The sequence below is a fragment of the Sarcophilus harrisii genome, chromosome 6 (assembly GCF_902635505.1).
Source record: "Sarcophilus harrisii chromosome 6, mSarHar1.11, whole genome shotgun sequence".
NCBI lineage: Eukaryota > Metazoa > Chordata > Mammalia > Dasyuromorphia > Dasyuridae > Sarcophilus > Sarcophilus harrisii.
The window spans coordinates 50,741,251-50,765,296 of record NC_045431.1 but is presented as its reverse complement, the minus strand read 5'-3'; the positions used below and the strand labels follow the sequence as shown (position 1 = coordinate 50,765,296).

The 24,046-nt window shown below is 33.8% G+C and overlaps 2 protein-coding genes across 5 annotated transcripts in view; one reads left to right on the top strand and one right to left on the bottom strand.

Moving 5' to 3' along the window:
• Positions 1–7,923, top strand: part of UBA6 (ubiquitin like modifier activating enzyme 6) — a 66,361-nt gene extending 58,438 nt beyond the window's left edge. For both annotated transcript variants that reach the window (XM_031942747.1, XM_031942748.1), the window contains exons 30-33: positions 1,236–1,363; positions 2,059–2,146; positions 2,461–2,555; positions 6,245–7,923. In XM_031942747.1, coding sequence (XP_031798607.1) covers positions 1,236–1,363; positions 2,059–2,146; positions 2,461–2,555; positions 6,245–6,377 — 444 coding nt within the window. In that variant the 3' untranslated portion in view covers positions 6,378–7,923. The remainder of the gene's footprint in view (positions 1–1,235; positions 1,364–2,058; positions 2,147–2,460; positions 2,556–6,244) is intronic.
• Positions 7,924–11,578: 3,655 nt separating this feature from the next.
• STAP1 (signal transducing adaptor family member 1) overlaps positions 11,579–24,046 on the bottom strand; it is a 54,727-nt gene continuing 42,259 nt past the window's right edge. For 2 of the 3 annotated variants that reach the window (XM_012552228.3, XM_031942749.1), the window contains 4 exons: positions 17,021–17,090; positions 15,447–15,543; positions 13,014–13,124; positions 11,579–12,151 (listed from right to left, as the gene is read on the bottom strand). In XM_012552228.3, the coding sequence (XP_012407682.1) occupies positions 12,126–12,151; positions 13,014–13,124; positions 15,447–15,543; positions 17,021–17,090 (304 nt within the window). In that variant the 3' untranslated portion in view covers positions 11,579–12,125. The remainder of the gene's footprint in view (positions 12,152–13,013; positions 13,125–15,446; positions 15,544–17,020; positions 17,091–24,046) is intronic. The other variant, XM_023505986.2, reaches the window with a different exon arrangement.

Sequence of the window (24,046 nt, the reverse complement as noted above, 5' to 3'; positions counted from 1 at the left end):
TATTCTTTTGAGAACTGTTTAAAGCTTTGACCACCTAATTGTTGAAAAATGGTTCAATCCTCAATTGTAATTCCATGTATGTCTTGCATAACACCAAAACTATTTGACATTGATTAGAAAATAGGCAAACCAGTGGGACAGACAAGCAAGTTGTAGAAGGAGTATACACTAGTGAATATTATTGTTAATACACCCCAAGACATAAACCACTGAGGGGAAGTTTCTCTGTCTGATGAGTGTTAAGAAAATGGAAAAAAACAATTGTTTGAAAGAAAATAGATTTAGATGAACATCTTAAGATGAAAATTTATATCCACTAGGACATAGAAGAAAATGTAGATGACATTATAGGAAAAAAAATTTTAAATAAATTATGAAAAGGCATTTATTAAAAACTTTGATGTATGCCAGGCACTGTGGTAAAAACTAGGGATACTAATAAAAGCAAATGAAGCAGTCTGTGCTGTAAAGCAGTGTACCTGGATAGAGGATTTCAATACTGACTAAGCAGGAAATACTCATTACCTGATTGAGGAGAAGTGTTTTGTACAGGGGGATGAAAAGGATGATGATTCTAGGAATAGTGGAATTGATTGGATTATTGTTCTCGGCGAGGGTTAGAAAGTATGGCAGTCATCTGTATCCAGAAGGAAGACTGTGGGAACTGAATGTGGATCACAACATAGTATTTTCTCCCTTTTTTTGTAGCTGTTTGCTTGGGTTTTTTTTTTCTTTTTGATCTGATTTTTCTTGTGTACTATGATAATGGTGGAAATATGAATAGAAGAATTGTACAAGTTTAACACATATTAGGTTACTTGCTGTGGGAGGCGGGGAGGTTGAGCCAAGAGAGGGAAAAAATTTGGAGCACAAGGCTTTGCATTTTGTTGAAAATGATCTATGCATATGTTTTGAAAATAAAAAGCTGTTATCAAAAAAGAAAGAAAGTATGGTAGTGTACACCTGTGTTACATGTAGAAGGAAGTAGCATGATGGCTCTGGCCCCTGGGAAAGATTAAATGAATACTCACCATTCTAAAAGCCTTATAATTTAAGAATTAACTTATGGGGTGTTTTCCTTTTCTGAGAAATGCCTAAGGTAACATATGAGAAAAATGCCAAGTAAGAGGTATCCAAAAAATAATAATAATAATAATAATTTTTTAAAAGGTATCACAGTATATTATAAATTAAATATTGCCTAATATTTAATAGGGTGTTTTTCTTATATGCAGGTTGCATTAGAGTTGATCAAAATTGCTGGTGGCCTTCCATTTGAAGCCTACAGAAATTGTTTCCTTAATTTAGCCATTCCAATTATAGTGTTTACTGAGACAGCTGAAGTTAAAAAAATTGAAATCAGGTAAGCAACAAGCAGATGGTTAAAAAATAAAATGTTTTCTATATTTTAAAATATAATTGAACCAATGTAAAATATAGTTGAACTTTACCTTTTTCTATTTTAGAAGGAAATAAAATATACTTTGTACTGTTCTTTTATTCTTTGGAATGCTAAATAGGAAAACAGCTTTCATTCCTTTGATATCTCCATCAATATAACCTATATATGACACAGTTGAGCAAGTGTGGTTGTTCATTATTTCACATGTAATAATCATATTTTCCCCACCTAGATACAATATATGATATAAAGCTCTAGAGTAAGTTCAATAATCTTGGATTTTAGTCTAGGCTCTCTGCCAACCAGCTTTGTAATCTTGAGCAGATCATTTAATTCTCTGAACCTTAGTTTCTTAAAATAGAAAATGAACATGATGAATTAAATGGCATCTAATGACTCTTCTAACTCAGAATTGGAGATTTTGGGGAAAAAACAAAAAACATTCCATTCAATTCTCCTGAAAAATCCTAGCTCTGATAAGTTTTTTTCATAAGTCAGTAGACAAAGATTTTAAAACATTCAAGAAGTAGCCTTACCGTCTCTCTTACATTCATTTTTAAATTTTAACAAAAATAAGTACTGTCTACAAAATGAGCTTTGTTGTATTTAAAGAGAAACAAGAGTAAACACCCTAAACATTTTCTTTTTAATAACAGAAACGGAATAACATTTACAATCTGGGACAGGTGGACTATTCATGGAAAAGAAGATTTCACCCTTTCAGATTTCATAAATGCTGTCAGGGTGAGACCTTTTTATTTCTTTTTGATTCATTCTGTTTGGAAATTATTTGAGAAAAGAGCATTTTTCTATTAAGAACACTCATCCTCACTCTTTATTCTTTTTCTCTTTACAAGCAAAAAGTAAATGGTTTCAGTCATGTTGAAGATAATCTTGGTTATCTTGCCTTTACCACAAATCTGTTTCTTTTTCGAGACAGCTGAACATTATGACTCAGTATTTGGTCATCAGGATTAAAGTTTTAGTGTTTAAATATCTACACTTCGTTGTGGTGCATTAAAATTTTTTTTTTGTTTTTATTTTTTTGATGTTCACAGGAGAAGTATGGAATTGAACCAACAATGGTGGTACAGGGAGTCAAGATGCTTTATGTTCCTGTAATGCCTGGTCATATAAAAAGATTAAAGTTAACGTAAGTTATCAAAATGTTTAACCCCAAAGATTCATCAGGATTAAAATCTTGGCTTAAATCTACACTAAACAAATTAAGATTTTGTAACACTGTTGCAATATATTCCAGAATATCTAAGTATATAGGCAAATGTTAAATGTACTAGTGATATATTCTGTATTCAAAGTCATCTTCAAAGAATCTACACACATCTTGTCTATGTAAAACTTACTGACTTTCTTAAAACAAAACTCTTTTTCAGAGTATATGGTGGAAAAAAAAAAACCAAACGCAAGATTTCTTTTGTAATTCACAGAAATGTTATATGTTTTGATAGACCAGTTAAATTAGCTTGAATTCTTCAAATACTATCAACTTTAATCAGGATTGTTTCCATTTTAATGATTTTCTGCTTTTACCCTTTTATGTCACATTAAGGGAAAAACATTCCATCTTCTTATATTTTTAGTTAACAGATAAATGCTATAAAAGAAGTTGCCACATTTTTGTAGCTTGGTGCTATAAATGACTGAAGTCACAGGGATAAGAGCAATAAGGAGCCAATAGTTTTGATTTGGGAAGGTACCGAGCCCTTCAGATTTGTACACCAAAATACTGGGACGAATTAAGTAAGCAAAAGCCTATAGACTTTGATTATTAATCTAAAAAAATTTTTATGGCTTTTTTTTTTTTTTAATAAATTTGACTTAGTTCCCTATTCATTTGAGGAATGAGCCTTAAACTTGCTTCAAATTTCTTTTTATAGTTATTATTGTTAACTATTTGCCCCTCTCCCCTTTTATTCTATTTTCTCTCTCCTTTCAGCCTGACCCTCCTTAAAAATGTTTTGCTTCTAACAATCCTCTTCTCCAATATGCCCTCTCTTCTGTCACCCTCTCCCTTCTTGAATTCCTTTCCCCTCCTACTTTCCTGCAGAGCAAGCTAGATTTCTATACCTATATTGAGTGTGTATGTTATTTCCTCTTTGAGCTATATCTAATAAAAGTAAGATTTACTCATTCCCCCTCTTCCCCTCTACTGTAAAAGCTAAAAAATATATATTAAACATTAATATTTGGCATTAACAGAAATTATTAAATTGATGGTAAATTATATAGCTAGTAGAATTAAAAATTTACTATAAATAATTCACAACAAAGAGATGTCAGTACTTCAGTTGAGCAAACATTTGAACATTGCATTGAATAGTTGAGCAAACATTGAATGTCTATTATGTGTAAGTCACTGGACTAAGTATTGGAAATGCAAAATCAAAAGGAGACAGACCCTACCCTAAAGGATCTTATTTTGGGGGGCTCATAATAACATAAAACCATTTTACAAGTATTATTAAGTACCTGCCTTGTGACAAATACTATGCCTAAGTTTTAGGAACATAAAGAAAAAGTGAAATAATTTTTGCCTGTAACAAATTCATGTTCTAGAAGAAAACAACATGAATACAAGATTGTTTTGTGAAAGACATTGGCAATTGTAGGGGAATCAGGAAAACTTCATATAAAAGGTCACATTAGGGCTAAATTTTGAAGGAGGTAGAAATAAGGAGGGAAAACATTCCAAGCAAAGGAGACAGCCAGTACAAAAAGCATGGAGGGGGAATGGAATGTCATGCTTGAGGAAGAGTAGATAGATCAATCAGTGTGGAAAAGATACCAAGTTTGGAAATACCAAGAAATATGTAGCATTAATCTGGGAAAAGAGACAGAGACTAGAGACAAAAAGTCAAATTACAAGGCTATTACAATAGTTCAAATAGATGATAATGAGTGGGAATGAAAAGGAAAGAATGGATATAACAGTACTTGAGTGGATATGGCAACTGAGATTTTTTTATTTTTTATCCATTTTGAACTTAAATACAAAAAGAAAAAAATGGCATTTTCATAGTACAAAAAGAAGATTCAAAATAAAACCTTAAATCTCCATTTCACAGTTAACTTTTTTTTTTTAAAGCAGTAATAATTATCGTACATTATTTTTAAAAACTACTCTGCTTTTCTGTGCTTCCTTCTGAGTTTTCTTTTGTTCTCTGTTGGGTCACTATTTGATATAGGGAAGGGTGTGGGTGTGTTTATTTTTTTTATACACACACACACACACACACACACACACACACACACACACACATAGAGAAAGATATAGATATATCAGTTTTTTCTCTGGAGGTGAATACCATCTTCCTTCTTCATAGGTCTTTTGTGATTGATTTGAGTATTTAAAATATTCAAAATAACTTAGTTCACAGTTTTTCTGAAAAACATTGCTGTTACTATAGACCACGTTCTCTTGATTCTGTTCATTTAAATTTTCATTATTTTATGCAAGTCTCTCTGTATTTTATTGAAATCAACTAGCTCATTTTTTACAGCATAGTAGTATTCCATTGCATACTAACATTTGTTTAGACATTTCCCAATTGATGGAATGTTCTCAATTTCTATTCTTTGCTACAAAGAGAGCTGCCATGAATATTTTAGACACTAAAAGTGGGAAAATGTAATCCTTTTTCATCTGACAGCTCTTTAAATACTTGAAAGCAATTATCATGCTTTATCCTTTGGAAAAGGATAAAGGGGAAATATATTGTTGCTCTAGGGGAATGGTTATCAATGAAGTTATATGCTTCAAATTCCATCTTATTTCTTAAAGTATTCATCAGTGACCTTGGAATAATGTCTGTAGAATGGTTATGGAACAGATTACAAGAAGTTAAGAAGTTCCTTACTAAAAGAGTAGAAACAAAGGCTACTTTTTCTGAAAGTTCCTCAATGAAAATGTCAACTGGGCCTGAACTAGTTTCTAATTTGTGGGTGACTGGATGGACTAGTCACCAGACTAGAGACAAGAGGAATCAAAAAAGAAGTTTAATTTCAAAGTGAGGAAAACACTTGCAAGTAGAAGGCTTGCTCCTGAGAAGGAAAGTTTATGACTTGTGACAAAGGTAGGTTTTTAGACAGCCACAAAAAAGCGGGACCCAGCACAGTCATTTTTATGTCTTGAGTAAATAATTTCCTTATTTGACATTTCTATGGACAGTGCAGGTATTCTTGGGTACCTGTGGAAACAGTCTCCATATTGATTGCTTCAAGTCTTTTTTTCCCCTGAGATAATTGGGATTAAGTGATTTGCCCAGGGTCACACAGCCAGGAAGTGTTAAGTCTGAGATCAAATTTGAACTCAGGTCCTCCTGACTTCAGCATTGGTGCTTAATTCACTGCGCCGTCTAGCTGCTCCGATTGCCTCAAGTCTTAAAGCTCATTGGACCTTGCAATCATTCAGAAGGATACAGAGCCAGAATTAGCACAGCAGGAGCAGGAGTGAAGTATCACGTTCAGTTCACTTAGCCCTTCAGGAGATTAGATTAGGCTTTTTTCTGCCAAAGCATATCATCTGCCAATCAGCTCCGCCATGATCCCATAAGAAATAGGGATAAAAACAGTTTTAAAAATCTATATGATTTCTCCAAGGATAAACACAAAAGATTGTTGTTATGTCTACCTCAGGGCATAGCTTGCTTATTGGGCCTTAAGGTCTAGAAAATAGGATGTCTCCTAATCTCCTGACAAAAGAGGAGAAAAAATAAGGGATGTTGTTTGGAAGAAAGATAGAATAGCTTTTTTGTTTTGCTTTTAAGAATTATTATCTCTAAATACCTTTATACAGAATTAATCTTTGATTTTTCTTCATAGAATGCACAAGCTTGTGAAACCATCAAGTGAAAAGAAATACGTAGATCTTACTGTATCATTTGCCCCAGAAAATGATGGTGATGAAGATTTGCCAGGACCCCCTGTAAGATACTACTTTAGTCAAGACGATTGACAACAATTTTAAAGTCACTCCGGGACCACTTCTTTTGATAGGAGTGTACTTAACTTGAGTAACTTTTCAAAGTCACAATACGGTACTATGTATTTCTCTTTAATGAAGCCTTAATTTAAAAAAGAAAGAAAATTCAGTAGGGAACTGCACTGAAGAACTGTAAAACAGAATTGATTTATTGTACACTTGTCCCTATTCTTTTCATACATTGGTCTAGTCACAAGAATGTCAATTATTGAACTGGAATGCCATTTTATGACATTTACCACAAGAGAAAATATATGTATTATCCTGAATGAGTGAAAACAGGAAGAATATATTTATCCGTCATCCTTTTCAGATGTGAGCAAGGTCTAAGGAAGTGACAATGATCAAGAATTTAAAGTCTTACAGAATGGAAATAGACAAGCTGCTTCTTGGAATCATTTTGTGTGTGTGTGTGTGGACTTTAAAAATTTGAAATGCTGTTTCTATATTCTAGTGTTTGTTTTGTTCCAGTACCTCAGATGATTAGGCTTTGAAACTCAAACACCAATTCTTTTGTGGATGTCTTAGAAAAAAGAATTTATAATTGTGGAGTAAAAAAAAAAATTCTTTTTATGAGCAGCACTCTTCTGCTTCTTGTAAGGGGTTTTGACCAATCTGTTACATCATCATCATCGTCATCGTCGTCATCACAGTTAGTATATTTATCTGCCCAATCCATAAATCAGACCTTCTGTTGAAAACACCAACTTATGAAGTATAAGATGAGGATCAGGTGAGGTTCTGTGTTAATCTTGACCAAATAATTTATGCTAATTCTGACAATTGTTTATAGGCTACTTGGAGATTACAGGGAGTTGAATGGAAAATATGACTAATCCTGATTTTTAAAATGCCTCTTAAAATGTAATAGTTTTTGTTTGGAATTCACTAAATCTGGTTTCCTCTATAGCCCACCATTGTATAGGAGGCTTTAAAGGAAGGGCATCCTTGGAAAGAAATGGAAAATAGTAGTAATACTTTTAACATTTATTCTGATTATGAAAAAAGAATCTATTATTTTTATTGCCTATTTCCAAAGACCATGTGGACTGAGATAGATTTCTTTTTAAAAGCCCTAATCAACATAAAGTTTGTTTGTTGAGACCTAACAGATAAAAATGCAGGTACTCTCTTTCAAATGATCAGTTCCTCAGCACTGTCAAGTCATGAGGTCAGCAAATGATTATTACTCTGGGAATTATCATGCAGTCTAAAACAGCAAGCTGTTTTAGAACATAGAACATCATTGCAGTCATTTTGCTATTTTCCCCTCCTTTCTATCCTCTCCCCCCACCACCCTTTTTTTTACTTTCTCTAATTTGTCAGTATGAGAAGGCTATTCAAGATGCCAAGTTTAAAAATATCAAAAATAGATATTAAAAATTGGATTTTGCATCAAGTTTAGCTCATGTTGATTTCTAATTCATCCAAGACATTATTTCTTTTCTTTATACCAGTTATATAAGTTATCTGATTCATTTTGCTTCTTAGTAAAAAAAAAAAAAAAAAAAAGTCCTGTCACACTAAATCTCTATTATTTACTGAGGCAAAGTGGTCAAAGAAAAACTAAAAATAATTGTTTTTTAAAATCATCAGTATTTGCCACGGTTCATATCTTATTGCTTTGTAGTCCAAATGAAAGAATAAATTGTTTTTCATATTTCATATATTCAGGGGAAGTTCAAAATCCTGTGACTTATTTTGCCTCCCGTCCCTAAATGGGACTTTGTCCTTTACGCCACTCTCAAATTAGTTAGGAGACAGTACTGAGAGTTTTCCAGGAGTTAATTTATGGTATGCAATTACTAGCTACTGATACCCATGCATTTTATTTATTTTTAATTTGAAGTGGTTTCCATCACATGGTTTCTTTAGGAGTAAACATGAAACTTTTCTATCAATGAGTACTTTAGCGGTGTTAATGATTTTGTAGGTATAAACAAAATCAACAATATTAAGTTCATTTTATGGTTATAACTGTCCGTTTAGAGACAACTTTCTGCAACTAATATTTCCAATCTGATTATTTCTACCCCCTTTGGAATGCCATTGTGAGCTTCCAAGTCTTCTTCCTTTAATTGTACATGTGTGCATTTCTGTAGTGTGAAATCTACATACATCAGTGACAAATATCAGATGTAAAGATGAAAAACATGATTTGTACAGGACCATCAGGTAATTTTTTACTTATTAAAATTATTAAATTCATAAAATGGGTATCTTTTTTTTTTTTAAATAAGATATTTCTGTGTCTTGATCGTTTCTTATCCCATAACGTTTCTTATTCCATAATTTATACCAGGTTATCTTCATGCTCTGTGAGAAGAATCTTGAGATTAAGTATAGGGTGCTGACGGGAAAATCTCTCATCCCTAAGGGGATCCTGGAACATCATTACATACTCTTCCCCACTGGAAGTCAAGAAGGAATCAAGTAAACAGTGAAGGAACATCAATAGCAACTGTTTCTGAAGATAGTACCAATAGTTCTAATTCTACGATTTGGGGGTGTGTAATTGAAAACATTATGGTTGAAGTACATTTTAAGTTAGCATTACCTCTGATCTATAAAGTTATCCTTACAAATTGTACTTGAGATTGTAGTTTTACATTCCTAGGTTTTTTTGTATATACACTATCAATGTATATTGATATTGGGACTGATATTGGGCCTTGGGCATAGAAAAGCCCAGTACTAATCCTGGATATGTTACCAACTCTGACCCTTTAAGCACCTCACCCCAACAATACTTGAACTAAGAATCAAGGTAAAAGAAAGTGGCACTGTCCCAGACTAAATTCTTTTGTTCAGGTAAAAGAAAAGAGGCTCATTGTAATAGTAGCCCCATTACCTCCCCCAATTTCAAAGCAGGAAGTCAATTATTTGGATTAGATAGTACCCCCAAAATAAATTTCAAGTGAGAAGGCCTGGATTCAAATCCCAGCTGTATCACTAGAATCTTATGTAAATAACTTAATCTCTTTTAAAAAGTTTCTTCACCTCTAAAGGGAGGAAGTCATATCACTGACCATTAAAGCCAATTGCAGCCTTAAATTGATGATGGCAATAAAAGTATTCATCCAGTCATATCTTAATCTTCCTTTAGAGGTGACTAAAGGGATAGGGGAATGAAGAGGTCACATTGACAAATGTAAGTAATGTAAAAACAAGATTTTGTAAAAAAGACAAATATTTTTCTCTTAAAATGCTTTGTTCAAGATAAACCCTCTATCATTTCAACTAGCAAAACAGGAGTTTTCTTGGGATCAACAAATCGATACAGGACTAAGAATCTGCCCTCCAAAATATTTTGTTGTGGCAATATGACATTTAAAATCCAGAAACAAAATAACCTCCTGAAAAATACCATGCTTATTCTTAGTATCTCCATTTTTCCCAAAGTTTTACCATTAAATGTTTTCCACTTTCTTTTTTATATTTTACATTTTTTGTATTACAATACTTAATTTTTAATCTTGTTCTTTGTCAAGAGTTAGTTTATGATGTCTTTTATGAAGACTTATCTCCTTTAGAATGGTCATTAAAATATCAATTTAACATTCTATCAAGAACTTCCTATATGCCAGCCTCCAAAGATATTAAGAGCAAAATAAGAATTGTCTTGAGATCTGTTAAATTACTCTGAGGGAAAAAAAATCCTGTTACCATTCCACTCAGAACTATCATCTACTCTATCCCTTCTCCATATGTATCAGTTAAGATTTATGGAGAGTTTTCTGTGTCTTAAGCAAAATATTAACACCTATTTGAGTAATGGAATTTCTAGGTGAGTTAGGTTCTGAGTTACCCACAAATATGGCTCTTTTTAAAAAGTTGATCAAAAAAGTAGTATTGTTCTTGTTCAGAATTGGAGGCTCTTCAGAGTTCATACAGTCTAAACTCCCCCTAAAGTAAAAATCTATAATATCTCAAATAACCTTCCAAACTTTCTTGGAAGGTCTGTAGTACTAAGAAATGGATCACCACCCAAGGAAATTATTCCATTTTTAGAGAGCTCTAGTTATTAGGAAAATTGTCCTTTGATGGAGTCCATATGTATCTCTCATAATTTAGCACTCTTTATTCAACCTTCTCAGGTAGAGAACAAATTTGTTCCCTCCTAGAGAAAATCCTATATATGCTTGACATCTTTTCCATTTTGTCTTCTGTAAACTGTAAATTAAGCATTCTAGTTTCTTCAACTGAATCCTAATGTTGTTTCCATAATCCTTATCATTGTCCTGCTCTGGACAGGTAATTTGTGGAAATCCCAACTAAAATATAGTGTCCCAAACTTTACACAGTATTTAAGACATTATTTTCCAGGGCAAAGTACAGTAAGATTTTCACAGCCTGTGTCCTAAATAAGAGGTTTTTAACCTGGCATTTGTGGATTAAGTTTTTAAAATATTTTGTTAACTATTTTTAAATGATGGGTTTCCTTTTTTTTTTAATGCATTTGAACATTATTAAAAGGAGGCTACCAGACTGCCAAAGGTTCCAAGGCAAAAGGTTAAAAACCCAACCCATGTAGACTATACTTTATATTTAATGAAACTTAGTTAATTTGGTTTGTTGTTTATTTTTATCATTCATACTATTAAGTCAGAACCAGCTTATCTGCCACTACTTCTCAAGGTGCACCCTTTACAAGCAATCTGCTGAATGATTTTAAAATTTTGGCCTGTGGCCATCCCCCTCCTCAGAAATGTTCTTGCTCTCCAGTGTTGTACATCAACACTTTTTAATGGCCAGTTTTATAACTCGGACTACAATAAATGGTTGATTTTTCCAGTAACTCCAGTCTTCCTCTGATCTTCACAATAGAATTTAAAAACTGAAAAGCAAGTAGAAATTAAGATATATACCTAATAGAATTTAAAAATGCCTCAGATTTGTGAAATTGTGCCATCTACAAACTGCTTCTAATACAGCTTTGCAATTTTGGACTCTATTACAGTCTTCTCTCCATTGTCCTCTCCACTTTGTAGATGGTCTCATGCCATAAAGTGAGAAACTATAGATAACCTAATTCTCTAATGTAACATTAGATGTGTCAAACATTCAGTTTCGGTTATTTCATTTGTAAAGAATCAATTGAATTAGTTGATCTCTGAAGCCCCTTACAATCATGAGTCTGAAATCCTTTGAGAAAGTAAAGAGGAAAACAAATGCAAAAAGAAAGGTAAGGCCCATTTATTTTAAATAATGAAAACGAGGAACTGTGATCTAAGTGTTTTTTTCTTAATGATTAGATGCTTCTCTGTGTGGTCAATTAAAATGTTTTTACTGGAAAGTTCAGTTTCAAATTTCAATAAGGTCTACTAAGGCATTGGAACTACCATCATTTAACAGAAAATCTTATAGGAAAAAGTTATGGAAATTCATTTAGAATAACCAAACCCCCACAAAGATTGAGAATTCAAATTTCATTTACAGTGATTAATGTCAGCTTATAAAAAGCATGTGGAAATATGTCCATCTCCCAGAAATCCTATGTAACTACCATATGTATCATCCTTATAAAAGGATAACTACCAAGAAAACAGCACAGTGCTTTGGGGTGACTTTTTGTCATCCAGAATCAGGAGACACGAAGGAATCTTCTTGCTAGGTAGAATTTTTAAAATAGGTTTTTCCAAGATCAGGCAGGCTGATTTATAATTTTATTTCAGTCAGTATCCACTTTTTTCTTCATTTTCTCTTTTCTCCCTTCTCATTTTATTTGGATTCTTGGCCTGGACAATCTGTTGGGGGGAAAAAAAAGTTGAAATTAATCAAGAATAATAAGCCAAAGAAAAGGACAGAAACATTTTCAATATCAGGCTCCCAAACTAATTTCTTTTATTTCTTTAACAAAATCAAATGCCACCTTCTTTCCATTTTACTTAAGACATTATTTCCTCCCCCCCCCCAAAAAAAAAAATAAATTATGCTTTGGGAAGCAGCTTATTTTTCTTTCTTTTTTTTAATTAAAGCTTTTTATTTTCAAGACATATACACAGATAACTTTTAAACATTGACACTTGGATAGTCTTGTGCTCCAAATTTTCCCCTCCTTCCCCCCCTCGCCGCCTCCCATAGATGACAAGTAATCCAACATATGTTAAACATGTTAAAATACATGTTAACTCCAAGATATGTAAACATTTATACAATTATCTTGAGCCTTATTTTTCTTCCTGAATGGAAATAGAATGTTTAAAAGTATTCATCTCCATTACAAATGCTAAGTATATCTTAGGAAGCGGAGTCAGCAAGGAAGGTATAGAGGTAATTGTATTTCTAGGCACTGTTTGGGAATACTTGAGAGAATCCATAGAAAACTAGGAAGCCCAAAGGGAATCACAAAATCCAAGAAACCAAATTGTGCCAGTGGGTAAATATAATTCAAAATAAAAACAGATGAGTAACACTCCAGGTAATAGTGACTGGATTGTCACAGTGACTTTTTTATTACTAGAAGATATCTAGACGGACCTTCCATCCTTAACTGATTTTTATTTTTTTAACCTTTGGAAAACATTTGGAAACTTAAAATGTGGATTACCTATAAAGTAGCTCTCCATTTAGGTGCCTATATTTCTAAAAGGAAAATCTATTTCTCACCATTCATGTAATCTTTCATGTGAGGTCTAAAAACATTTTTGATCACTGGTCTCATAAGAGGCTCTTGCTTCCAGGGGGGAGTTTTAATTGGTGAATCTGTCTTTGTGTGTCCTAAAGGAGCCAAAAAGAAAAAAGAATTTGACAACCTCATTTTTTGGGTGCTAGATTTTCAAATATTCTAAATAAAATCATCAAGGATAATGAACGGCTGTATATTTTATAATAGCTTGCTACCCAAAATCAAGGTTTAAGCCAAATATTTTACAAACAATAATGACTACAACAGTGGTTCTCAGGTGAGACCAGTTATCATTACCTAAAAGTATTAATTCAGTCTGAATTATTTCACTGAACAAAGTCATATAATTTGAAAATTTAAGCATATTTTAATTGACCCATGGCTGTGTGAGAGGAAGACTGTATGTTGATTCTCTTCCTTAACAGATTTCACTTTTCATTAGAGGAAAAAAAAAAAAAAAAAAACCAATAAGAAAGTCAAGGGAGAGACTGAGGACACCTGACCCCTAGAAAATAGATGGTTTTTTGTCTGCTGTGTTCTTTTGCTTTAGTGGAAGAAATTAATCTAGAGGCCCTCATCTTACTAGTTTTTAAGTCAAGAAAGTAAACCTCTAGGAATCTAGTGATCTAAGAGAAAGAGTCCATACAAGGTTTTGTAAACGGCTTAGCATCAATACTCTAAAAACGACCTTGGTCCTCCAAGTCCAAGGAGGGGATTCAGTGAACCCACTTTCTTTAGAGATCTAGGTGATATAGAGCCTCTGAATGTGCCCCTGAGGTTTTGGTTTTAGAGAGTTTTTTGTGCTATTGAAGTAAAAATCATTTGTAAAAGCTTTTTATAGGGAGACTAGTTAAGCAATGTCTGACAAGAAGTCAGATTCTGGGGAGGGATATGGGAGAAACAGACACTTCCTGGAATTACGATACTGGTTAATAAAAATAGCCTTTATAATATAGCCAAACTGATCCTTTTTAAGCATAAGTTATGTACTAGTCATTTGGGATATGAAAACAAAATAGAAAAATAATCTCAGAAGTATGTTCTGATGGGTATTACTTCTTTATTTTAGAAAGAAAATGAATGACGTAAGGTTAATCCTCTCAATTATAAATTGAGATGCCCCCGAAGACACAACAAAAGTTTTTTTTACTAAAGTACAAAAGACAAAGCCATTACGAGTTAAAGAAATAAACATCATTAACCTAGGAAAGGTAGAAAGGTGAAATACCTTAGTCACATATGAAAAGTTTTGCAAAATTTGCCTCTGAGGGATAGACAATATTCATACCTTTGTCCCAGCTGTTCACCTAGATCAAATTCCCAAAAGAATATGCTGGTGAAAGTGCCTGAATTGAAATGAAAGCCATTGTAATGGCTTTTGAGTTAGGAAGAATATATCCACTAAGAATGGCAACCTTTCATCTACTGGAACTATACAAGAACTAAAGTTCTGAGGAAGTCAAAGGAAGAAACTCCTGTAGATCCTTAAACTAAGGATCATTGATCTAGCTCAGTAGTTGCCATTAGTGGATTCAAGATGATGCTGCAAAGATTTTGAGCTAATTTACAGAATTACTACTTTCACCAGGTTTTTTGTTTGCTTGCTTTTTTTCTCATGGACTTTTTCCCTTTTCTAATTTTTCTCTCACAACAAGATAAATATGAAAATGGCTTGCTGTCTTGGGGAGGGGGAAAGTAAAAGAAATGAATGTTGAAAAAACTACTGAGGAAAAAAAGGATTGGTGGCAAAAATTCTTTAGCGCTGCCTTAAGCAGTTAAAAAAAAAAAAAAAACAATTGTTATAAACTCATCCAGTTGTTTCTAAACCACCACAAAAAGATATTTGTTTTCTGATTGTCTTCAGCCTTCTTTAAACTCACTCCATGCATATGAAATGCATATACATTTCAACCTCCATTTTCATATTGCCAATCAAATGTTAAGTATATTGAGTCAAGGACTATTTATACTTTTCACTTTGCATTCCTGATGCCCAGTATAGTGCCTTGCATGAAACAAATGAGTAATATAATATTCAATTAATTGTTCAATGAACTGAGTTGAATTCCCTATTGCCTGTTGAAGTCTGACCCCTAGATGTCCTGCTAAGCTCTCAAATTTAATACAACTAAAACTAAACTCACTATTATTTTCCTCTCCAGATCATCTTATTTTGACTAATTTATATCTGTGAGTGGTACTATAATTCTCCCATTCACCCAGGCTTAACTCTCTACTCCTCTGAAAACTCCATCTCTCCTCTCTGAGCCTCTCACTCCCATGGCCCCACATCCAAAGAATTATCAAATATCCTTTTCCATAAAGAAAAGTTTGATGCTAATTTCTGTATTCCTACTGCAAATGCATGCAGTGCAGCTCATTACCTCAAACCTGGACTCTTACAAGAAACATACCAAGATTTTCATCAGTGGAATATATAAATGGTCTTAGGTTTCCTCGAGTTTCCTTCACAAAATAATCAATGACACTGAAGAGGTTTGGGAGTGTCACCTGAGCATCAACAAGACAGAAAACACAAGAGGAGAAATTCAGATTAGGTCTAATGATCACAGGAACAATGTAGTAATATCTGCTCCCTACAGCCACCCAATCTAATAGTAGAAAGCATAATACAAACACCTTAGGAGGTAGAGAATTAACACTATTTAATGTATGTGGGCAGGGCATCATGTGCAGAGGTTAAACTAAGTAAGGCAAATTACAGTGTGCATGTTCCCCACATACACATACTTATATGCAAATTGAGAAATCAATTTAAAGGGAAAAGCCAGTTTCTAAGGTGAAGAGGAATCACAAAAAGGGCAATCTGGTACAATATCAATGACGTAGCAACACAACATGAAATACTGTATTTTACACTACATGAAATAATACTATTCCCATGTTAGTTGGTAATAACCCTTCCCCTGGCGGCAGTTGCCCATGGCCCCAAAGGTTGAGGTTAGTACAGTTACTCCAGTGGGCTCAGTCTTAATCTGCCCTTACACATTTAGAAGATTTTAAAAAGCCAGGTCAGAGATAGGGGATAAGGAATCCTGCGACAGGGTAGAGGCTAGAAATCCAATGAGAGAGGAGTCTGAGGGTAACTGCCTCTTCCAGGGGAGTGCATCTTTTCCAGGCCCTAAACCAGAGGATATGGTCATAAGCCAGGAAATTCTGTGGCCTTCCTCTTCCTCCCCACAGAGTTGGAAGCAGTGAAACTGGGAAAGCTAGGGACAGGACAAGGAGGCCCTATGAGAACAATAAAAATTTCTTTGAGACCTATCAGTTTCCTGTAAACAGAAACATTATTTAGCTTCCTTCCTCAATCTCTGCCCTAAAACTTTTAAGTTTTTTTCCTTTCCCCATTCTGGAATTAGACCACTACAAGCCTCCCCACCCAGAGAGAATATTGAGGCATCATAAGGGTAAAAGAGAAAGAAGGATGAGATTTCTTTATCCCATCTCCTCCATTGTGATTTTGTAGGTGAAAGAAGTTGGAGGAGGGGCAGGAGAAGGGAAGGGAGGGAGGGACATTTACTCAAATATTTGTCTTAAAATTTGAAAATGCATAAGAATTTTAAGTTTCTCACTTTCTAATTCAAAACAAACCTTTTAAAATTTTTGTACTTGGGGAAATTTAAGTCAGATGTTTAGCAAAGTTAACATTCTGTCTCACCTTAAACATAATTTTTATTTAGAAAGAATTGTACAAAATTAAGAAAGGGAAAGAGCTACCATCACCTCCTGAATCTTGGTAATCTTCTACCCCTCCTCCATCACCACACAGTGCCAAATTGCCCCTGTGGACCCTCTCCACTCTGAGAATCTGTTAGCCTCAATATTTTTCACAGGATTTTTTCATCAGCACAAATTTCCTGGGCAATAAGTTTTTATCTTTGTTTTTCAACTTTATAATTCTAAAAAGCAGAAGTTTGGGTAGAGTTAATCTGTAACAATGATAATTACAACAAAGATAATGACTTACTGGTTTTTCCAGTTCAATAGTGTAGTTGGCTCCTTCGCTCACCACTTTGTAGTGTTTTATTCTTGGAGTACTAAAATAAACCAAAAAAAAAAATTCTTTCCTATTCTCATTATTGTGGGGGAAAATAAAAACTAAACATGTATATGACAAAATTTCCACCAAGTTCAACAAAAATGTCTGGGGAGTTCATCTTAAATCCACATCAGGCTACTATAGGCTAGTGATATTTGGATCTGGATCAGCAAAGGTAACTATTGAGAAGGAAAAGTCTTTCAATACTGTAGCATTCATAATTTCATTTGTATGGATCCACACACAAGTGCAATCAGAAACCCTTCTACATCTTTAAAGAAAATAAGTGACATTTACATAAATGCTTTTAAGGTTTGTGAAGTACTTCCCTCACAACCATTCTTTAAAACATATAATAATAGCTAGCATTTATGTAGAATTTTAAGCTTTGCAAAGTGCTTCATTAAAATCTCATTTTATTCTCACAACAACCCTAAGAAGTCAGTCCTATTATTATCCCATTTTACAGAGGTAGTGGCTAAAATTTTCCCCATTTTACAGATAAAGATACTGAGGTAGGGAGAGGTTAAGTGAATGTTTTATTATTGTCCCCATTTTGCAGATGAGGAAACTAAGGAGGACAGGAATTAAGCCCAGAATCAGTCAAGTAAAAAGTGTCTGAGGCCAGATTTGAATTCATATCTTCCTAACACTAAATCCAGCAATGTATCTACTGCTGTTACTCCATTTTACAGGTAGGGAAAGGGAGGACTGTCATGGTCTTTATGGAATATCAAGGCTGAAATAATAAAACCTTCACTTATCAGATTACATTATGGAAATTTAATTCTACTGTTATGTAAATATACCAATGACTTTCCCAAATGATACCTAGTTATACAGAAAATTCTAACAAACAGGAATCATACCAGCACTTAGCTAAGTCCAGTAGACAAATCTTAGAGTGGGTTCAGTGTTGCCCTATTTACTAGGAACTAGATGCTACCTACGGGCAGGTAGTAGACAGAGCAGTAGGCCTAGAAATTCTGAGAAAGCTCAGAGTTCAGACCTCCCCTCAGACAGCTAGCTATGTGACTTGAGGGAATTCATAAAACTGGAGAAGGCAATGGCAATCCTCTCCAACATCCTGGGCCAGAAAAAGCCCATGGATCAAGGTTCACGAATAAGTCAGCCGTGGCTGAACAACCAGAGGTGCTATCTGAAGCTCTAAGATGAGGATTTTCTTGTATTTTGGGGCCCCCTTCAATACATAGCTTACCCCAAACTTTTCCCCAAAAATGGAAAAATTTACTGACCTTATTTACTTATGATAATTTGCTTGAGAGAAATATTAATTCCAGACTTGCCCAATAACTAAGGCCTGTCTGAAGCAAAATTACATGCAGTTTCATGCTGTTGTCTTTATTGATGATTCAGACCTTCTGCTCCTCTTTTGTAATTTGAGCTGTTCCACTCTGGATCATACTCCCAAAGCTTCTCAAACTGAGGGTTGTAACCCCAAATAGGGCTCCATAATTTAATGTGGGGCAGTAAAATTATGATTTATTATCTGTAAAATGATATTATTATCTGTATGATTTGTATGCTTATTTTATATATCTATATCTCTCTCTTTATATATATATATATATATATATCACATAATTATCAGGTAAAAAGGGATCACGAGAAGAAAAAGTTTAAGAAGCACCTCATGATCTTGACTTATCAGCACCTGCTCTTGTATAGTCATCAAACTGGGGAAAATAGCACAAATGATCTAACATAAAAGTAAGTATTTCTGACAACTAACTCCTTACCCAGCATATTATTTTTATGCTACTTTCAACCTAGGAAAATTTTTAACCTAAAAGAATGACTCTAAGGAGTTAGCAATTCAAACTTCAATTACAGCATGGTGGGGAAGGTTTGAGAAATTAAAGAAATTTCCCAGTGGTCCTCCAAACATATGACTCCTTATTTATAAGTCAGCCTTGCTTATGTACAGCTCCTCTGATAGCAAAAGAAGCCTTTAGCAGCTGCTGTTAACATTTTAAAATATCACTGGTCCCAATAAGTACAACGTTACATCAAACCTCCAGGGGAATTTGGTTACAATTTCTGAATCCCAATTTTGTGTAATAGGGGAAAAAAAGGTAAAAAATAAACAGAACCAGGACTCAGAGTTTGTAATTGGCAGTAGAACACACACTTCCTCTCTCTAATTAATGTTAACTTCCTCCCTGAGTCTCACCTCAGCCCTATCTTTTTTTTTTTCAAGGATTAGTTAGAATAAAAAAAAATGTTAGCACAATTTGCTATCTTGAGATTTCCTGGTTGAAACCTTAAAGAACATAAAACAAGCAAACAAACAAAACACTGTAAATTACTTTGTATGGCACCGAGACTCATAGATATCAAACTGACAGCATTTTGGAGATCATTAACTCAAATCCTTCATTGTTCAGGTGAAAAAGCATAGATTCATAAAGAAGTAGCTTGTTTTAGGTCAGTGGTTCTCAAACTTTTGTTCTCAGTATCTCCTCTGTACTATTAAAAATTATTGAGGATCTGCCTGGTTTTTATTTATGAGGGTCATTTTTGTAGGTAATTACCATATTGGAAATAAAACTAATTTTGAATTTGTAGGTTCTCTGGAAGGGTTCTCTAGGTCATGCTATGAGAACCACTACTCTGGGTCACACAGATAATAGGCAGCAAAGCTGGGGTTCTTTCATACTATCCTACCTCTTACTGGCTCTAAGACTTTGACCCAAATTCTTAGGAAGACAATCTGCTGATAAATCATCTGCCATCCTAGCTTGCTAACCACGAATAAAAGATAAAAATAAAACAGCAAGTTTTGTTATGAGACCAGCTTCTTGCTTTTTTGAATCACATACCCTAGCATGGGGCCAATGAGAATGGATCAAGAGAAGGGTCACCTTAATCTGGCACAGAGTGATTCTGTCCCTCCCTAATCAAAAGACGGGGGTGAACAGGTGGAGTTTATGCCTCCCTAAAGCTGCTTCTGTGTAAGCAACGTGCACTTTGTTGCTCCTGTTTTGCCAGACACACTCATAGATTCACATGACTGAATCGTGTTTCTTGTTCCATCTCTAAGAGAGATTTGGTTTTGTGGGCAACACAGGTGTTTCCTAACACTGGATTACTGCCAGACTCTTGACAATGAATTCTTTGTGCTCAGGGACCTAATAAGATGGAGTAAATTAAATATTCTTCTATCAAGGCAGAAAGAAGGGACGGAGACAAATAGTCCTGATTCTTCTAGCTAGCTCCATTTGCTTGGGTAAATCATTTGAATTCTGTGAACCTCAGTTTACTCATCTATAACATAAGAGGACTGGATTAGATAAGACCTCTCTGGTCTCTTCCAACCCTCATATTCCAAGATTCCTATATTCACTGCCATTACTATTCCTCACTATTAAGTATTTAGATTCTGTCCAGCATAAAGTACAATCAGAATCATAGAAATGTTTTTTTTTTAATCTACTGTGGGAATTTAGAAGAGATTACTGACATTCTGAGGGTCAGATTCTTCAGAATTATTTTGTAGATTGTGAAAAGCAGCAAATATCTTTGGAAATATAAAACAGCGAAATCTTCAAAATGCTTATAGGAACCTGGATGCTCAAATATTCTAATTTAACCATTCCATTTTCCTACTTGTTTTTTTAACTATGAACCTACTTCAAAGCAAATATAATTTTCTCCCAATGACATTGTCATATTTGTATGATACTAAAAATTCAAATGAGGAATTGCATGAAAATCTCAATCTTGCAACTTTGATACTGACTCCTTTTGGGGGATTCTTTGTCTTCTGTTCATCAAAAGCAAAAGCTTTGTCAAACCGAGGAAATTTCCTGGTATGTGTCATAATGCAGAATTGATGAAAAACAATTTCTCCTGATCGGTTCACATGATGTACATAATGCAAACTGTGTTTGTGCAAAATGTGTCACTGAACAATATTGGATAGGCTGGTATTCTAAAAAAAAGTATTTGGTCAAAAGCCATATCCACAACCAAAATGCTCAACTATGCAGAAAATGCAATACTTAGTCTGGACAATCTTAAAAGAAGCAGCATGGCAGAATGGAAAGGATATTGTTATTTTACACTGTAAGAAACATTAAATGTGAGGACTTTTTTAAAAAAATGAAAACTTTAAATGAATTGATAGTGAATTAAATAGAACCAGGAAAGCAATATGTACAATGGTTCCAAAAGCAATATATACAATGTTTACAACCATGTAAAGAAAAAGAATAATAAAACAAAACTGAACTCTGTAATTATAATGTCCAAACTTAGTCCCAGAAGAGATTAGATGCCTCTCATTCTGTTGGAGAGGTGGAAGATTGAGTGTAGTATGTTATGTATGCCATCTTTATATTGGTTGATTTGGTTTTGTTTTAATGAAGTAAGGCTTATTGGGTAAAAATAACTCAGAAATTAATGTAGAAGGAAGGAAAGAAGGAAGGGAGGGAAAAATCTGAGGAAAATTGTATCTGAAGTCAGAATACATGGCTTGAATATTAAATTCCTTATTTTTTCAAGTACAAGCATTGTCTCTCTCTTTAAACTACTCTTTGGACTACTTTATGTGTGTACACACAAACACACACACACACACACACACACACAAACTGTGAAATTACTGTCACAATCATCACCTCAAAGAGGAAAGAAAAATGAAATGTACTTTTCTCTCATGTTTTCAAAGTGGGAGACTGGATATGAAGCCCTGCAACCACTGCATATGATGTTAGACTTGGTGGATGTGTTGGTTTGTTTTGTCTAACTTTTTTTCATTCCCTTTCTTTTTTATTCTTTCCTATGAGATAACTCTCTGGGAAGGCAGGAATTTGTTGAAAAATGAAGGTGATGTAAAAATAAGAAATTGCAATAATTTTTTTTAAAAAATAAGTTGCTTTGTGTTCCTTGACAGTATTTATATGAAAACACATGTTGATTCTTCCCTCAATATTTTGTAAGTATAATGCAATCTCCTTATGTGCAGGACTTTGTTGGTTTTGTCTTTCAATCTCCAGCATATAGCAGAGTACTTTTCACATAACAAACAGGTGATTAATAAATGCTGGCTGACTGAATCTAGTGTGTGACATTTGGCAAGTCCCTCAATCTTCCTTCAGACTCTTATTTGAAAACTGGGAATTATTGTATTGGTACCTATCTAGTGGGCATATGAGGAGAAGAATTTTATTATGTGTTAGGAGAACATTTTATAATCGTAATATATTTTTTCAATGTAACAATTAGCATTATTAATGAAAGCTAGAAGAAATCCTTAAACCAATGCAAAGATGTCAAGCTAATCAGAATAAAACATTTAGACTTTTAAAAATACTGCTAATATTTTTTTAAATTGGTAGGCATGGGCAGACAGATTAATCAGGTAAGGATGCATGAAAAAGAGAAAACCTAGGTCCCATTTCCTGTTGTGACATGAATTGATTGGGTGTAGTTTTTCAAGTCATTTCATCTTTCTGAGCTAAGTTACTATATATATATATATATATATATATATATATATATATATGTATATAAAGGAAGAGGACTAGAACATACAATTCCTAAAATCTTTTGAAATCCAAAAGTTTGTTCAAATCTAAAATGTATTTGTCTATTTGATTATTCAGTTTCATGCTAAAGTAACTTGCATGTGCTTAAAAAATTATCTGCTGACAAAGAAAAAGGAAATGTTTATCGTATAAATATTTATAGCAGTTCTTTTTAAAATGTCAAGGAATTGGTAATTGGATAGCTGCCCATCAGTTGAAAAGTGAATGAACAAATTTTGGCCTATGAATATAATCAAATACTATAATACTCTAAGAAATAATGAGAGATGGTTTCATAGAAACCTGAGACTTTTATGAACTGATGCAGACTGAAGTGAGAAGAACCAGAACATGGTAAAAATGAGCAAGTATGAAGGACTTAAAAACTATAAATTATTAGCCATAATTCCAACGGATTGATGACAAAGAATATTGCCCACCTCCCTACAAAGAGGTGACACACTAAATATACAAAATGAAACACAGTTTTGGACTAGAACAATATGGGAATTTGTTTATAAAGCATATTTGTTAGAAAGGTTTTCTTTTTCTTTTGTTTTTATTAGGAAGGTAGAAAAGAGAAAATACTTGAATAACTTTTAAAATAAAAATTAATTATAAAAATAAATTATCTTCAGATCCAAGACTTTGCTTGCCTTGCCTTGCATTTATTCTTTTCTTTAAATGAAAGTTGAAACTTCTAAATTATTTCCATTCTGTAACAGAGGACTCTATTTTATTCTCTAAAACCCAGGTAGGAAAAGTCTACCCAACAAGGCTAAACTACAGTGGAAAGTTATTTTCCTCCCAGGACTCTTCTTAATGACATTTATTAATAATCACCGCTTACTGCTTCACTGAAACTCCTTCAAGTGATTTTCTGGTGCTTGGATATTAGTTTTGTGTGCCTCTCTCAGGCTAAATTATATTTGTTTACTCCTTTTAAATCAGCTTTCAGTGTTTGTTCTATAGTTGGCTGGTTAATTTGTTTTGTCAGTATGGTGATTCTGAGACAAAGGCTGCAGGTTCATTCCCAGAAAGGGTGACAACTTATATCTATTTTACTATGACAAACTGCAGGATCTCTCAATCCAATCAACTGCCTGAAAAATATGTTCCAGTGATTATTAAGGGAAGTGGACAAGAAGGCATGCATGGATTAGAAAGAATCCATCATCACAAAAATGTCACTTTGCTAAAAATCATTGACAAGTAGCTGCACTTTCTAGGCTATACATGTTATTAAGCTCTATAAAATTCTAAACAGTCCACTAACATGAAAAATCAACAGCTATTAATGATTAGCAGATAACCACAGGGCTAGTAACATGATGTGATAAATCTATTCTCAAATTACAGCAGGATCAAAATTAAATCATTTCATGAGATCATAGAGTTTAGA